This window comes from Diceros bicornis, chromosome 8 (assembly GCF_020826845.1).
Source record: "Diceros bicornis minor isolate mBicDic1 chromosome 8, mDicBic1.mat.cur, whole genome shotgun sequence".
Classification (NCBI taxonomy): Eukaryota; Metazoa; Chordata; class Mammalia; order Perissodactyla; family Rhinocerotidae; genus Diceros; species Diceros bicornis.
In genome coordinates, this window is record NC_080747.1 from 30,967,742 (window position 1) to 30,984,022 (window position 16,281).

At 42.5% G+C, this 16,281-nt stretch overlaps 1 protein-coding gene across 1 annotated transcript in view; it reads right to left on the minus strand.

Annotated features, from left to right (window-relative positions):
• Positions 1 to 16,281, minus strand: part of RELL1 (RELT like 1) — a 63,432-nt gene that overhangs the window by 29,664 nt on the left and 17,487 nt on the right. The window contains exons 2-3 of the mRNA XM_058546869.1: positions 2,627 to 2,851; positions 730 to 801 (exon numbers count right to left, since the gene is read on the minus strand). Coding sequence (XP_058402852.1) covers positions 730 to 801; positions 2,627 to 2,851 — 297 coding nt within the window. The remainder of the gene's footprint in view (positions 1 to 729; positions 802 to 2,626; positions 2,852 to 16,281) is intronic.

The window sequence follows — 16,281 nt, forward strand, 5'->3', positions numbered from 1 at the left end:
ATGCTTAAATCCATAAAAAGTTTTTACACTTAAGAACAGATAACAAATACGCAAGTCCATAGAGACAGAAAGCAGAGTAGTGGTTGCCAGTGGATGGGAGGGGAGGGGTGGAGAATGGGGAGTGACTGCTTAATGGGTGTGGACTTTCAGTTTGGGGTGATGAGAAAGTTCTGGAAATAGACAGTGGTGATGGTTGCACATCATTGTGAATGTACCTAATGCCACTGAATTGTACATTTTAAAATGGTTATAACATAAATTTTACATTGTATGTATTTTACCACAATTTCTTTTAAGTACAAAAAAAGGAATAGATAATATTTGAGTGTTTACTGTACACTAAGCACTTTACAGGCAGTATGCCACAACAATGCTATGAGGTAAATATTATCATTATCCTCATTTTATAGAGGAGGAAACTGAGGCTCCAGGAAGTAACATGACTTTCCCCAAATCGAGGTAAGGCCAGGATTTGAACGTCAGCTGTTGCCTCCAGGGCTGGCTTTCTGCAACACCCAGGCCCACTGACTCGTGGTACACTCACTTCTGTGAAACTCTCATGGTCAGATGATGTGGGAAGCTGAGGTGTTAGTGAGTTTAGTAAAAGGCGCTGCTGATAACTTCAGAAAAAGCAACAGGCGAGTCCGTATAAATTCTGACTCTTCCAAGCAGGTTTTTAATAAAACATATGAATACTGGAATTGTTCTGCAACACGAAAACATCCATACCTTCATTTTTCATGATGTAGTGGACAATCTGCCCAACGGTGTCACTATTTTCATTCACACTGTCATTCAACTCTGAAAGAGAAGAGGAGGCAAGAATGGGTTACAATTGGTCACCCACATCGAGTCAAGGAGACATTCAGCCTTCGAGCCGAGACCTCACTGCACAGCCTCCAGAAAGCTCAGGTGATCACCCAAAGATCACCCATCATGCTAAGAGTCTAGGCTTTCTTCCTTCAACCACTAAGTCCTTGGCATAAGTCATAACAAGTATCAGAGCTGCCCATCAATCTCTTCCCAAGTCCAAACACCCACTCACTTTCCAAGACAATGGTTTCATGAGTCTACATCAGTCCTCGCTACTATTACTTCTCTCTCATCATGTCTTTAAACCCTTAGGGGAAGTGGGAAGAAGAAAGCTAAATAAAAGAAAAGTTCACCTTGGATTTTATTTTAATTGCAGACATACTATATAAATTTAGAGCATTAATTTCTTTTCTAAATTGGGCAATTATCCATCCATGTTTATAAAACCGTCCTTTCCTTTTAAATACACTTCCAAGTGATGGAATTTTGGCTGTGGTTAACTGCCCACAAACACAGTTTACTTTGGGAGACTCTGTACCTGTGACAGACTTTGAAAAAAATCAAACCTCCACTCCGAAATTGACCTGTACAATTTGTTTCAATAAAACAAGGAAGAGGGAGAATTGAAACACTCCATCCTAGTTTACAGAGAACAATCAAGGTGTGCAATGTCCTACCCGTGCACCTGGCCAAACGTCTTCCACTTCCGTGAACGTGCACGTTTGGGTGGACAGTGCAATGCTGACTGCTAAGCCAACCTACAGAGCATCTACGAAGGAGGAGAGGGGGAGGCTCTGCTTTCTGTTGACAAACACTCAGCTTTCGTTTGCTCATAAGCTTGCACATGACTCATCCTGCAACCGTGTTCTCTCTCTGCCTCAAAGGTCAGCGGGGGTGGGAAAAACCAACAGGCCAGGGAGCTAGCAAGGAACGAGGAAGCTCCCCCACTCCACCCTTGGGACCGGCCTGAAGGGTGACCTACTCCAGTGGTATCCTTCTGCAAAAACTGCCTCTGAGGAGCTGAAAGGGATATGGAGAGCTATCCACTAGTCCCCAAGGCCCTAGTCAGGAAACAGCCTTAAAGGATGATTGGAAAGAACATCTGTGCAGAAAACAGGATTTTCTCTCTCAGGTTCTTCCAAACACCACCCAACAACTCCATGTTAAGAGGAAAAGGTGAGACACCCTCAAGTTAATATTAAAGCACCAGTTCTTGCCATACTTTTACTGCACTGTCACACAATCATTTACTTAATAAATTCCAATCACATACATTTTAGAACTCTCCCAGCAAAAGTAATACCACAAAAATGGCGAGACCTATTTTAATTTCCCCATCACTCCTATTAGAATCTAATTCAGTAATAACACGAAGGATTAATATTTACTGAGTGGCCATATGTGCCAAACATCAAATGCATGTTCTCTCTAAATTTCACAATAATCCTACAAGGTGGAGACTATTGTCCTCATAAATTAAATTAAAATTTTAATTAAATTGGTATTAAATTAATTAAAATTAAATTTCAGTTAAGATATACATAGCAGAGATTCAGAGCATACGTAACTTGCCCAAGGCCACGAGGCAAGTAAGAGTAAATTACGTGGTAGGTATTTAATAAATGAAAGCAAGGTTTCAAACTCTAGCTGTGGTTACTGTGAAATCTACAGAGACACTACACCACACCACCTGCTGTTAAGATGGATCGTTTTGCCTCACAGAAATGGAAAACATATACGACTGCTTTCTTATTTAAAAACTGTCCTCACCCACATCCCCATAAAAACAATCCAAGTGATCCAAGTTATTTACCTATCTTTTCAACCTTTTCCTCTTCCACGTCTTGCTCGGCTTCTGTTGTACAACGATAGCCTTTCTTCTTAAGCAGGTGGCAGATAAGGACACCAAAGAGACCCATGATGAAGAACACAGGGACAAGTGCATACGCGATATACTCTGGGTGTCTGCTCCCAGTACTGCTAGTGGGCGACGGCGTCGTCTCTGCTCTGGAGTGCAACGTGCGGCTGCTACCATTACCTACGGGAAGAAACACGCATGGCTGCGTTAGATGTCTGTAGGGCGCAAGGAAAACCTGACAACTTTGGGAAATGTTCACGTTAAATCCGACTCTGTTTTCCCCAAACCAGCGGCTGTGCAGACACCGATAGGTCTGGCAGTACAGGCGCACAGCGTGAGGGCCCAGGCTTGGGTTAAAACAGTCCCATCCTGTCCCTGCTACTCATGAACTGGGTCCCTGTCCACACCAGCCTCTGCTTCTTCAACTGTAAGAGCACCTACACAGCACGGAATTAACGTACAGAGTTTTAGTGAAGGGTCCAGCACAGAGTAAACACAAAATCATTAGGTGGTATTGTAGCAGAGTATTTAGTGGTTAAAAGTACGGACTCAGAAGACATGGCTTCAAGTCCCGGCTCCACGACTTAGCAGCTGTGGGATGCTGGACAATGACTGAACATCTCCATGCCTCGGTTTCTTGTGAAATGGGCATATTAATAGTCCCTACTCACCCTTCTATGGCTGTTATGAAGATGAAATAAATTAATACATGCAAAACATTTAGAACCATTTCTGCAACATAGTAATGGCTCAACTACACATCAGGCACCATCCTAGGCACTTGTAACATATCACTGAGCAAAAAGGACAAAGATCCACGTCCTCATGGAACTTATGTTCTAGAAGAATTTAGTAAACTGACAGATCTAGAGTAGGAAAAAGAGAGAAAACTCCATCAAGATTTTGGCACAAGGGTGCAAACATACAAATAGAAAGACGTGCATTTGTTTATTCATTCACTGATCCAAATTAACATTTATGGCATGCCCATTATGTGAAGAGCACCATGCTGGGAGGAAGACAGAGTGATAAACAACATAACTTAGCCAATGCCATCTTGGAGCTTGTAGGGTAGCACGGGAAACAGGCACTAAGCAAGTCAACACATGGGCCGACCACGACAGATTAGGAGAAATGTCGTGGAAGGTATACCTGGGGCACAAGAAGAAAACGTAACAGTGGGTACCTATTTTATGATTTCAAAAATAAGGCAGCTGGGAAGGGGACATCTTTTGGAGAAAAGGAGAAATTTGCTTTTAGACATGTCAAAGTATCACATGAACTTATACCAGAGGCAGCCAGATATCTGGGCCAGCAGGGGTGCACTTAGGCTCCAGAGAGGTGTGTGTGTGTGTGTGTGTGTGTCCCCACCCCCACCGTACAAGGGGAACTGAATCACCTCTATGGAGGAGTGAGGGTGAGAAACAGAGAGCCTGGAGCGTACAATCATAAGATATGGCCAATTAAGATAACAAAGAGCTGACTGTGTGGAAAATCAGCAAAGTACCAGTTCAGAGACACAAAATGAGGAGAGAATTATCAAACGAAGGAGGGAGTCAGGTAGGATGAGGACTAAAGAAAAATGTGGAATGTGATTGACATGAAGTCTTATTATTTGGAATGTTCAGATTCTGAAGTGATTCAATGGGATTTTCTCTACATCAGGGAGATTCATACGTGTTGCTGAAGAAATCCAAAAATCCACTGCTCTGCATTTACCCAAAGAACTTGAAAACACCAATGCATAAAGATACATGCACCCCTGTGTTCATTGCAGCATTATTCACAATAGCCAAGACTTGGAAGCAACCTAAGTGCCCATCAAGGGATGAATGGATAAAGAAGATGTGGTATATACACACAATGGAATACTACTCAGCCATAAGAAACGATGAAATCCAGCCATTTGTGACAACATGGATGGACATCGAGGGTATTACGCAAAGCGAAATAAGTCAGAGGGAGAAGGTCAAATACTGTATGATTTCCTTCATTAAGTAGTAGATAACAACAACAATAAACAAACACATAGAGACAGAGATTGGATTGATAGTTACCAGAGGGGAAGGGGGGAGAGGGGAGGGCAAAAGGGATAATTCGGCACATGTGTGTGGTGATGGGTTGTCATTAGTATTTGGGTGGTGAACATGATGTAATCTATGCAGAAATAGAAGTATAGTGATGTACACCTGAAATTTATACAATGTTATAAACCAATGTTACTGCAATAAACAAAAAAATTAAAAAAAAAAAAATGAAGTGATTCAATGGGATTTTCTCTACATCAGGGAGATTCATATGTGTTGCTTAAGAAATCCAGAAATTGGAAAGCTAGATTCATTTAATTACAAGCTCTCTCAAGAGTATTTTGGTGAAAAACGAATCTATGTTGTAATGATTACATGGGGACGAATACCAGGTGTGAAATGACCGCATTTCATCACTGCAGTAAACAGTATCAAACAGAAGCCTAATCTGCAACCCAGAGGCCCTACAGCCAAGGGCTATGTCTCTTTCACATGGAAATATCCATTATCTTTGAACATGAAAGGAAATCACCGGTTTCTTAAGTCCGTAAAGGGTTGCATTCATTATTTTATCAGGCAACGTCTAGAATTTGGCATAACTTATATTTTTTTTTCTGATTTCTCTTCCAAGAATCAATATAATTAATAAATGAATGAATGAACAAATCAGTCAAAAGTACACACACTTCCCTAAACATATGGAAATATATCACCTAAATTAGGTTTTAACCTCAAGCTTTACTTCAGTAAAAACCAGAAACATTTCTTTAACTTCTTTTACAATTCTAAATAAGTTTTATTTAATAATTCTTTTCCAATAACATATTCCATGCGACAGGAATGGGTGAAGCAGGAAGCATGCTAAGACTGAGAGAGTTCTACTCAGACACTAGTCTGTTTCAATCTAGAGGTGATAATAAATTCTCCTCTGGGGGTAACAGGAAATAGGAATGAGAGCAGAGGGGCTCAGAATTGGAGCAAAATAGTTCCTCCCCAACCACATGGTTGAGCAGTGTCTTCACCGCTACTTGGACATCTATCTCAAGCCTTTGAAGATACTACATATTGACAGAGTTTGTGATTTACAAACATGTATCAGTCACTTAATCTCATAATTACTGTACCATGGAAAAACTGGAGAAGATATGAATCTAAATTAGTGAAACACGAATTAGAGAGATGAAATATAGCACTGAGGTTAAAAGGTCAGACTGCCTGGCATAAAGAACAGCTTGGCGACTTACCAGGCAAGTCACCTTGGGCGAGTTATTTAACTGCTCTGTGCTCGCTTCCTCATCTATAAAATGGAATCAAAATGATTGTATCTTTCTATGATGATTTTAAAACATGGCCCCAAATTCTTTAATACTGCTCCCATGGAGAGGTGAGGTCTTCACCTCCTCCCCTTGAATATATACTTTGTGTTCTGCCTGACCAATAGACTATATTGGAATCGAGGCTTTGTGAGTTTCCAAGCCCCAGGACCTAAGAAACTGACAGCTTCCTCGTCCTGTCTCTGGGAGCACTTGCCTTTGGAACCCAGCCACCACGCTGTGAGGAAGCCCACGCTGTGAGGAAGCCCACGCTGGCCCAAGGAGAGAAACCAGTAACAGTCATCAACTTGCCAGCTACGTAACTGAGCCATCCTGAAAGTGGATCCTATAGCCTCGGTGGATGCTGCATGGAGCAAAGAGGAGTTATTTCTCATGACCCTGCCCAAATTGTGGATTCCTGAGCATAACAGATATTTGTTGTTGTTTTAAGCCACTAAGATTTGAGGTATTTTATTATGTAGCAATAGTAACTAGAAGACTACCTCATGCAGTCACTGTGAGGATTAAATATATTAATATGTTAAGCCCATAGAATAGTGTCTAGGAAAAGGTAAGCAATCTAAAAGTGTTTAGTCATCATATGATAGAACGGCACTATCCAATATGGTAACCACTAGCAACAAATAGCTATTTAAATTTAAGTCAATTAAAATTACATAAAGCTAAAAATTCAATTTCCTCAGTTGCACTAACCACATTTCAAGTGCTCAATAATCACGCATGGTTAATTGCTGCCGTACTGGACAGGTCAGATAAAGAACATTTCCATCATCCCAAAAGGTCCTTTGGACAGCCCTGTTATAGAATATAAAGAATCACTACAAAGCAAAATGTTGACTGGAGAATCTACTGTGATCTACCTTAATAATTCAATGAAGAATAATTTTTATATCACAAAGTAACTACCATGAATAATGCCTAAAACATTTGTTAACATAGGTAGGTTTAGCTCTCCTTCAACTTACACTAATAGTTTAGTGCCTAAAGACACAGTGTCCATCTTTCTTCTTCACTCCCGGCTGAATCATATCCAAATTATGAACTAATTATGTTTTTGAGTCCAAATTAACAGCAAAGGTTGCTGCAGCATTGTTTATAAAAGTGAAAAAACAGCAAACACCTGCACGTTTGACAATGAGATCATAAGAAAATATCTAAGTCAATCATTGTCTATCCATTTGATGGAATAATATGCAAAAACTATTTATGAAGATTTTGTGAAGATATAGGAAAACACGTATGAGCCAATGTTGAATTTAAAAAGCTGGATTCAAAATTTTACATACAGTATGATCCAACTAGTAAAAAGAAAAAATGCATGAAGGCATAAAATGTACAAAGAAATGACCAAAATATTAAGAGATTCTGGGTAACTGAATAATAGGATAATTTTAAATTTTATTTTTATACTTTTCCATAATTTGCTAAAATTCATATGTATGTATTACTTTTGTACCAAGGTGGTGGACACTTAAAAAAATAAAGATATAGAGCAGAGGTTGTCAGCCATTTGGCAGTCACAGACTCCTTGGTAAACCTTTGGATGCTATGGTTCCTATTCTAAAATTTTGCCTTCAAGTTCTGTGAGCTCTAGACTCCAAATTAATATAAGGGCAAGTGATGTGATAAGGATGTTACTCAAGTTTCTGCTTGAGCAACATGGTGGACATTGGTTCCATTCATTGAGATCGGAAATATCTGGAGAAAGCAACTTTGCTTGGTGTTATGGGTTGAATTTTGCCTTCCTCCCAATCCATACGTTGAAGTCCTAACCCAAGTACCTCAGAGTGCGACCTTATTAGGAGATAGGGTCTTGACAAAGGTAATTAAGTTAAATTGAGGTCATTAGAGTGGACTCTAACCCCATATGACTGGTGTCCTTATAAAAAGGAGAAATCTAGAGATAGACATGCACACAGGGAAAACGCCATGGGAAGATAAAGGCAGAGATCGAGGTGATGCTTCTACACGCCAAGGAGTGTCAAAGATTGCCCGCAAACCACCAGAAGCTAGGAGAGAGGCATGGAACAGATTCCTCCTCACAGCCCTCAGAAGGAAGCAACCCTGTGGACCTTGATCTTGGACATCTAGCCTCCAGAATTATGAGACAATAAATTTCTCTTTTTTTGTGTGTGTGTGAGGAAGATCGGCCCTGAGCTAACATCTGCCAATCCTCCTCTTTTTTGCTGAGGAAGACCGGCCCTGGGCTAACATCCGTGCCCATCTTCCTCCACTTTATATGGGACGCCGCCACAGCATGGCTTGACAAGCGGTGCGTCGGCGCGCACCCGGGATCCGAACCGGGGAACCCCGGGCCGCCGCAGAGGAGCGCACGCACTTAACCGCTTGCGCCACGAGGCTGGCCCCAAATTTCTCTTTTTTAAGCCATCCAGTTTGTGGTACTTTGTTACAGCAGCCCTAGCAAACTAACACACTCGGCATGGAGAGGACAACATCACGAGTTCAGTTTTGAACATGTAGAGATAGAGGTAGGCAAGGGGACATCCAGATGGAAATATCCGTTGAGCAGCTGGATCTATTCCACGAGGCAGCTGAGGAAGAGAAGCCAGGGCAATACCCTAGGACACAGAGGAAGGAGCTTCCAGAAGGACTGAGCAGTCAGCTAGGTCAGATGCTGCAAGAGAGAGCAACTAATATAGCAAGGAAATGTAAAATAGTACTGCCACTATGGGAAAAAGTATGGAGGTTCCTCAAAAAATTAAAAATAGAACTACCACATGATCCAGCAATCCCACTTCTGGGTATACGTAGAAAAGAACTGAAATCAGGATCTTGAGATGTCTGCACTCTCACGTTCACTGCACCATTATTTACAATAGCCAAGATATGGAAACAACATAAATGCTCATCAATGGCTAAATGGATAAAGAAAATGTGGTATATACATACAATCAAATCCCATCCGGCCTTAAAAAAGAAGGAAATTCTGTCATAGGCGACAACACAGATAAACCTGGAGGACATTACGCTAAGTGAAAAGAGCCAGTCACAGAAGGACAAACACTGCATCATTCCACTTAGATGAGGTATCTAAAATAGTCAAATTCATAGAAACAGAGAGTAGAATGGTGGTTGCCAGGGGGGAGGGGGAAATGGGCAGTTGCTATTCAAGGGGTATAAGGTTTCAGTCATGCAAGATGAATAAGTTCTAGAGATGTGCTGTACAACACTGTGCCTATAGTTAACAATACTGTTTTGGCACTTAAAAACTTGTTGAGAGGGCAGATCTCATGTTAAGTGTTCTTATCACAATTAGGAAAAAAAAAAAGGAAGAAACAACCTAAGAGGAATCTTTAGAAAGAGAATTGAGAAGAACCCAGACAAATCAGGCCACATAGAAGTTCCCAAGAACACATGGGAACCCTTTAGTTTCTAATTTCGGAAGCAACTTGGAATCTTTTTAACTTTCTCGTTGTTGTATTTTACTCTGTTTCTCTGTAGTTTTTTTTGAAGTAAACTTAAAATCCTAAAATAAATAAATCTTCAAAACCCTAAAATATATACATACATACATACGTAAGTAAAATGAAAAATAAATAAATAAAACAGGAAGGAAAAATGATCCACTGGAGCTCTTTGTGGTCTTGGAGGGAGTAGTGTTTCAATGGACTTGGAAGCCCAGGCCGAAGCTGGATCCCCTGGGTTGAGGAATAGAGACTGAGCTCTTTCTGGAAGCCCACCATGAGCAAAAAGGGTAGGGTAGTTCACCCTCAGGGTGAGGGGAAGAAATTTTTGTTTAGAGTTTTACGGGTTTTTTAAGTGGCTGAAACCAAAGTGTTTACTTATATGTAGAAGAGAAGGAGCAAAAGGGGAGACTGAGAGGGACTCTGCAGTGATGATGTTGAGGAAGCTGGGGCAGATGATTTCCATAAGAAGGAGACAGATTAAACACTGAATAGGAAAAAAGGCACTTCCTCCTGAGGCGGGGGTCGATGAGTTAGAGTCCTTCATAGCGAGCAGGAGGAAGTTGAGGGAACAGGTGCCTGATAACCTCCACTTTCCCTTCACGTAAGCAGCGATGGTATCTGTTGAGAACTAGGGGGGCCAGGGCAGAAGTGCGGCCTGGGAGACAGTGAGGCTTGGAGGAGAGATTGAAGGAACGGGAGAGGCCAGTGAAAGGACTTTGCAAAGGCACTCAGGGCACAGCGGAGATGTGCACCCCAAATCTCCAACTGGTCTAACTCACGCAGGGAGGGCCATGTGAGCTGGAAAGCCCAGGACAATAAGGGACCAGCAATCAGGGTCAGAACAGAAAGTAGGAAGAGCTAGGGTAAGGAAGGGAATGGTTTTGGGTGGGATGGTTCCAGAAGTGACGGAAGTATGGCTCAGACTAGTTTGTTATTTCTCTATTACTACTAACAACAACTACCACATTTATGGAGCATTTATGGGCCAGCACGAAGCAAGGCACTGAATCTTTACAATAAACCTGTGACATAGTTACACTGATATCATCCCCATGTCGCAGATGGGGAAAGGAAGCACAGAAAGGTACAGCATCCTTCCCAAGGTCACATTGCTACTCAGTGGCAGTGCCTGGATTCAAACCAGGCAGTTTGCATCCTGCCTGCTTGTACACTGCTTCCTCTTACCTTCTGGAAGCCTCGGTGTCTGCATATGTAGAATGGGGCTTGTAACAGAGCACCATGCAACCACAAAAACCTGTCTAAGGTATATTTCATTATTTTTCTTTCAATAATATTTCATCATTTAGCTACTTTTCTGTTAACATGCTAAATACCAGTTGGCTCTCATATTTCACAACTTAGATTAAAGGCTCCCCAAACTTCAAAACCATGGCTTCCAATTAGCATAGCAAGAAGTAGGACACGTTTGAAAACGCCCGACACTAGACTCCAAAGCAGTTTACAGCATGAACAACTGCAAAACTCGACTATGTGTTCCCCATGTCTGACCTCCCTCCCGACATCGAAATCACAGCTCACCTCATGCAGGCTGCAACCTGGGGCCCCTCAGCCTCTTCCAAAACAAGCCCATCGCTCATCTCCAGTATCTTCTGCACACAGCAAGAGCCAGTGAAATAGGGAGTTCTCAGCTCTTACTGATAAATGTGATTTCTTCCTACAACATGTCAAGGAAAAAACGTCCAAGAAAAGGCAGTGCTTATCAAAATCCTCGTGGTTTTTCCTAGACCTAGCCAGGTTTGGTTAATTCACTGTATTCTGAGGACCCACTAGGCATTGTGTTTTACCAAGATCCTGTTAAGAAGGTCACAAAAGAAGACATGAGATAAAAAAAGACTGAAGACGGCAAGGAACTGAGAAAGAGGTTTAAGAAATGGCTCGAAGTCAACCCAAAAAATCAAAAGCAGCTTTCTAACTAGTTCCAAGTCATACTTGTATTTCCAACTGACCACAAAGGCCAGAGGAGCCGAGAAGGAACGGCACAGAAGTGGCATTCCTCAAACCCCGTGGCCATTGCTTGAGGGCTGCTAGAATGATGAGGAAGACAACGGTCATAACCTGAGACTCCAGACAAGGAGGCCCTTGTGACTTCTACTGAGCAGGTCCCAACCAAGGCCAGGAGCACTTTGATGGTTCTGATAGCTATTCTTCCCCCTTTATCAGGAAAGGGCACATTCTCAGAAGCTAGGGTTTCCCGGCAGAGTGACCCAACAACTCTATGATGGGAAAAGGACTTGGCTGATAAGTAGATAACCCACACCAAGCTTGGTTGGAAAACTGCTTTTAAACACACACACGCCCTATTTTTTTGCAAACATTCAAATCACAGTACCCAAGAGCAGTGTATTTTTGGTCTAGCTAGCTGACTAAGATTGCTAGACGTGCGTTTCTCTGAAGGGGTTTTTCTTCACCCAGCTTTGCCATCTGCTACTTCTGTGATATTCAACAAGTCACTGCGCCTCTCTGGGCACTCGAGCGGATGTTCTTCGTGATTCTCAAAATTCCGTAACTCCCCAACCTTCTCCAGCCCCACTCACAATTCACTCCGCATTGATGCTACCGGAGAGAAAAACACAAGGGCACTCTCCTGTGTCCACAAGGCAAAATCCAAAAAGCTCTGAAAACAAAATCTTTTATAACTCATGTCCTAGCAAAACCAAATCTGACAAACTCATTGGTAGCAAAATCTGTCCTGATCTGATGTGAAGCTATTTACAACCTCTATTCCACTGAGTTTGCTGCATAAACATTAATATATTTGATTAGACCTCTTAGAGGGGAATTACATAATTAGCGTTTAGGCCACGGGCCCCAAAGGTTTCAGATGGTCACAAGACTATGACACAGGTACACAATTATCTTAGAGAAGAGGAATTGGAGGTTCGGGAAGGGTATGTCACTTGACCAAGGTGACACAGTTAAAAACTGCTGAGAGGCTGGAGGAAAACCCAGGCAGATGCTATTTCAGGGCAGTGCTCATAGCCGGTCCACACACCGCCTCTCAATCCTACTCTGGCAGAGCTAAGGTCTACTAGCGCCTGCAAAACGACCTTCTTTATTAAGTTAATTGTTTAAACACAGTTTAAATCAATTACATACACTAATAAAAGGGGAGGATGCAGAGCAGATTCTACAAAACAAAATCATCCCAAATTGTTTCTATTTTTGGCTACAGAGACAACCAAAGTCATAGAGCTTTTAAGATCATCCCCCACAGTGCCAGTTATTCAGACCACATTTGCCCAGACAAATTTAAAAAGCTTACAATGTATGGAGAGAACAAATGAGCTTATATGGAAATTGGAAAACAATGAAAGTCAGTATATAAATGAGTGCTAAACTTTGTAATGAAACTTCAAGCAGCTGCCAGCTTCCAAATTCCAAATAAACAACTGCTACAGCCCCACCCTCCCCCACTCCATACTGAGACTAGGCAGGGAGGAGGCATCCAGATAGGATCTGCCTCGCATGCCCAGAGTCCACCCACCCATTACACAAAATCCCTCTCAGTGCATACAGTCACTCAGTTACTTTTATTTTGTCAAGGTCTTTGAAATGCTACCACAATACTGGAGCACAGAACTCTGATTCTGGGCAGCAAAGACCACTTTGGGAACAGATGGAGGCCCAGACAGCTTCCTCAGCAAAACGTGCATAAATCAGCAATGCCCAGCTATGAACCCCTGATTTACAGATGCCTTAGGCTAAGAGGTTCCCTTGAAAGATGCAGCTGTCTCTGAGGTTTCCGCTAATACCTGGGTGAGATCAGCTGTACCTGGGGGATGCCAAAATGGAGGGCTCAGGGCAGCAGGAGCACCCCGGGATCTGGAGACAGGCTTTAAGAGTGGGAGAGGGAAATGGGGAGGGACGAGGAGCCAAAGACTTGAAAAGATTGCCTGTGCCCAAGAAAGCTTCTTCCCTCCCCCAGTATTGGCTAAACACGGCTTCAAATAGCTTTTGTTAGAAAACAACACAGTCTTGCATGGCTTAATGACGGAGATATGTTCTGAGAAACAGCATGTTCGGCGATTTCGTCATTATGTGAACATCAGAGTGTACTTGCACAAACATACATGGTATAGCCTATTACACACTTAGGCTATATGGTACTAATCTCATGGGACCACCATCATATATACCATCTGTTGTTGACCAAAACATTGTTATGCGGCACATGTATGACCAAACGCAATAAGTAAACCTTGCCTGGAGCTGGGTTCAAAATTTCAAACAATAAGAAAAATTTTAAAACAGCTATAAAGGATATTTTGAGGACAATTGAGGAAACTGGGTTAGACAGTATACCAGATTTATTGTTTATTTTCTTAGGTATGATGATAGTATTGTGGTTATGTAGAAGGAAGTCCTGCTACATGGTACAGGTAGATACATGGTACAGGTATTTAGGGTAAAATGTAACAACGTCTACAACCTGATTTCAAATAGTTCAGCAAAAAAAGTAGGTAGATAGGGGCCGGCCCCATGGCGTAGCGGTTGAGTGCACACCCTCCGCTGCTGGCGGCCCAGGTTCGGATCCCGGGCGCACACCGACGCACCGCTTGTCAGGCCATGTTGTGGCAGCGTCCCATGTAGGGTGGAGGAGGATAGGCACGGATGTTAGCCCAGGGCCAGTCTTCCTCAGCAAAAAAAGGAGGAGGATTGGCATGGATGTTAGCTCAGGGCTGATCTTCCTCACACACACAAAAAAAAGTAGCTAGATGGATGGATGGATGGATAGATTGAGAGAGACGATAGCTAGATAGCTAGATAGATAGCTAGATAGATAGATAGATAGACAGACAGACAGATAGATAGGCAGATAGGGTGAGAATGCAAACATGGCAAAATGTTGAATCTAAGTGGTTAGTATACAGGGTCCATTTTACTATTCTTTCAACTTTTCTGTAATAAAAGTTCATGAAGTCTCATTTTATCATTTTTTAAAAATACCCTTTGTGGGAGACTAATTATCATTTTTAAGGAGAAAACCATTTCAATTTCCAACCTAATTACTCAAAAAGGAATGTTTGGAGCACAACCCATCCTTAAAGCTGCAGTTTCTCTGTATATGTACCATTGGAGTTGAGAAGAGAAGTAAATAGTATGATCCAGGAAGAAAAAGGACTTTAGATTCGGTTTCAAAGGAAAAATTGAATTTGGCTGGACAAAAAGGGAACAAACATTCTTGACAGGAAGGAAGTTAGGGGACAAAACCAGATCACTCCCGAACCCCAGGTAGTTACCAGAACAAAGGACTGAAACTAGAGTGACGTCAATATAAAGAAACAAAGAAACTTAAAAATGATGGAAACTGTAAATATTTACCATCGCAGGTTTCAATTTAAACTAGAAGGGGGAAAACTAACTTTACAGAGGTGAAGACAGGCCCTAGCATTCTCCACAACTGTCTCAGATTCACCACTTGAAATTATTTCTAAAGGCCACAGAACTCCCTGACCAAACACAGTCCCCCAAGGGCACCAAAGGATTGAACATAGACAACAGCTACAGCCCCACAGCTGCTCCTTGGGAGGGGATTAATTTTACGATCCCAGTATTTTGAGAAGCCAAGGATCTCAACTTCTGGACTCTTCCTGAATCTTTTAGAGTACCTCAAACAATGGTTTGCATTCAGAAGACAACAGAAGGCTCATCTGACCTGGCCTCACCCCAGAGAGGGGCAAGGTCAGTTTGCTCGTATCTGCATTAGGACATAGGCCAGGAAGCCACCAACCATGCCACTAAGACAGAGGAGGCTGAGGAGTCCCCAGCTGACCCCAAGCGGCAGGGCACATCATGGTGTCCTCGGAACAGGGTGTAAGCAAGGGCAATGCCCAAGAGGCTACAGGGACAGGGAGAGCTCAGCAGTTTGGACCCCAGCTGAATCTCCCTGCTCCTCTCTTCCTGTTCTCCTGCCCCTTCCCCCACCTCTCTTCTTTCTTTTGCTATCTTCAGTGTCCATTTTGGGATTTTTTAAGTCTTTAATTACTGATAGCACTGTCTGCCTCCTGGGGAGGGGCTGGGTGGCTGGAGGACAGGAGTGGAGAGACACTTTGACTGTAGACCCTTCTGTACCTTTCAAATTGTAAATTCTGACCATTTAAGAAAGAAATGGAATTTTTAAACGGTCATTTGCTTGATGTGACTTTAAAGCAATTTCTGATGGGACCTCAGAAGTTTAATATTCACCTCAGATTCTTTTTTTTTTTTTTTTTTTTTGGTGAGATCAGCCCTGTGCTAACATCTGCCAATCCTCCTCTTTTTTTTTTTTGCTGAGGAAGACTGGCCCTGGGCTAACATCCGTACCCATCTTCCTCCACTTTATATGGGACGCCGCCACAGCATGGCTTGCCAAGCAGTGCATCGGTGCGCGCCTGGGATCCGAACCAGCGAACCCCAGGCCGCCACAGGAGAGCACGTGCACTTAACCACTTGCGCCACTGGGCCGGCCCCCACTTCAGATTCTTTTCGAAAGGTGGTGTGCTATGAAGGAGTTGTTACGTTAAGATAATTGTAAGGCAGCATTTACTGTTTGCAGGGCATCAGGCACTGTTCTAGAAGCTTCATGCACAATCTCATTTCATTTCCACAACATCTGTAAGGTAGATTGTCTCATTACTCCCATTTGCAGATAAGAAAAATGAGGCACATGGGGGTTCAACAGCAAGTCCTAATGTGTGGTGAGGACAGGATCTAACCCAGGCAATGAGACCCCAGGCCCTGCACTCTTGGCCACACTATTTAGCAATGTCTGTAAGCACAGAGGTGGCCTTCAGTTTTATCGAGTGAGTGACACACTCACT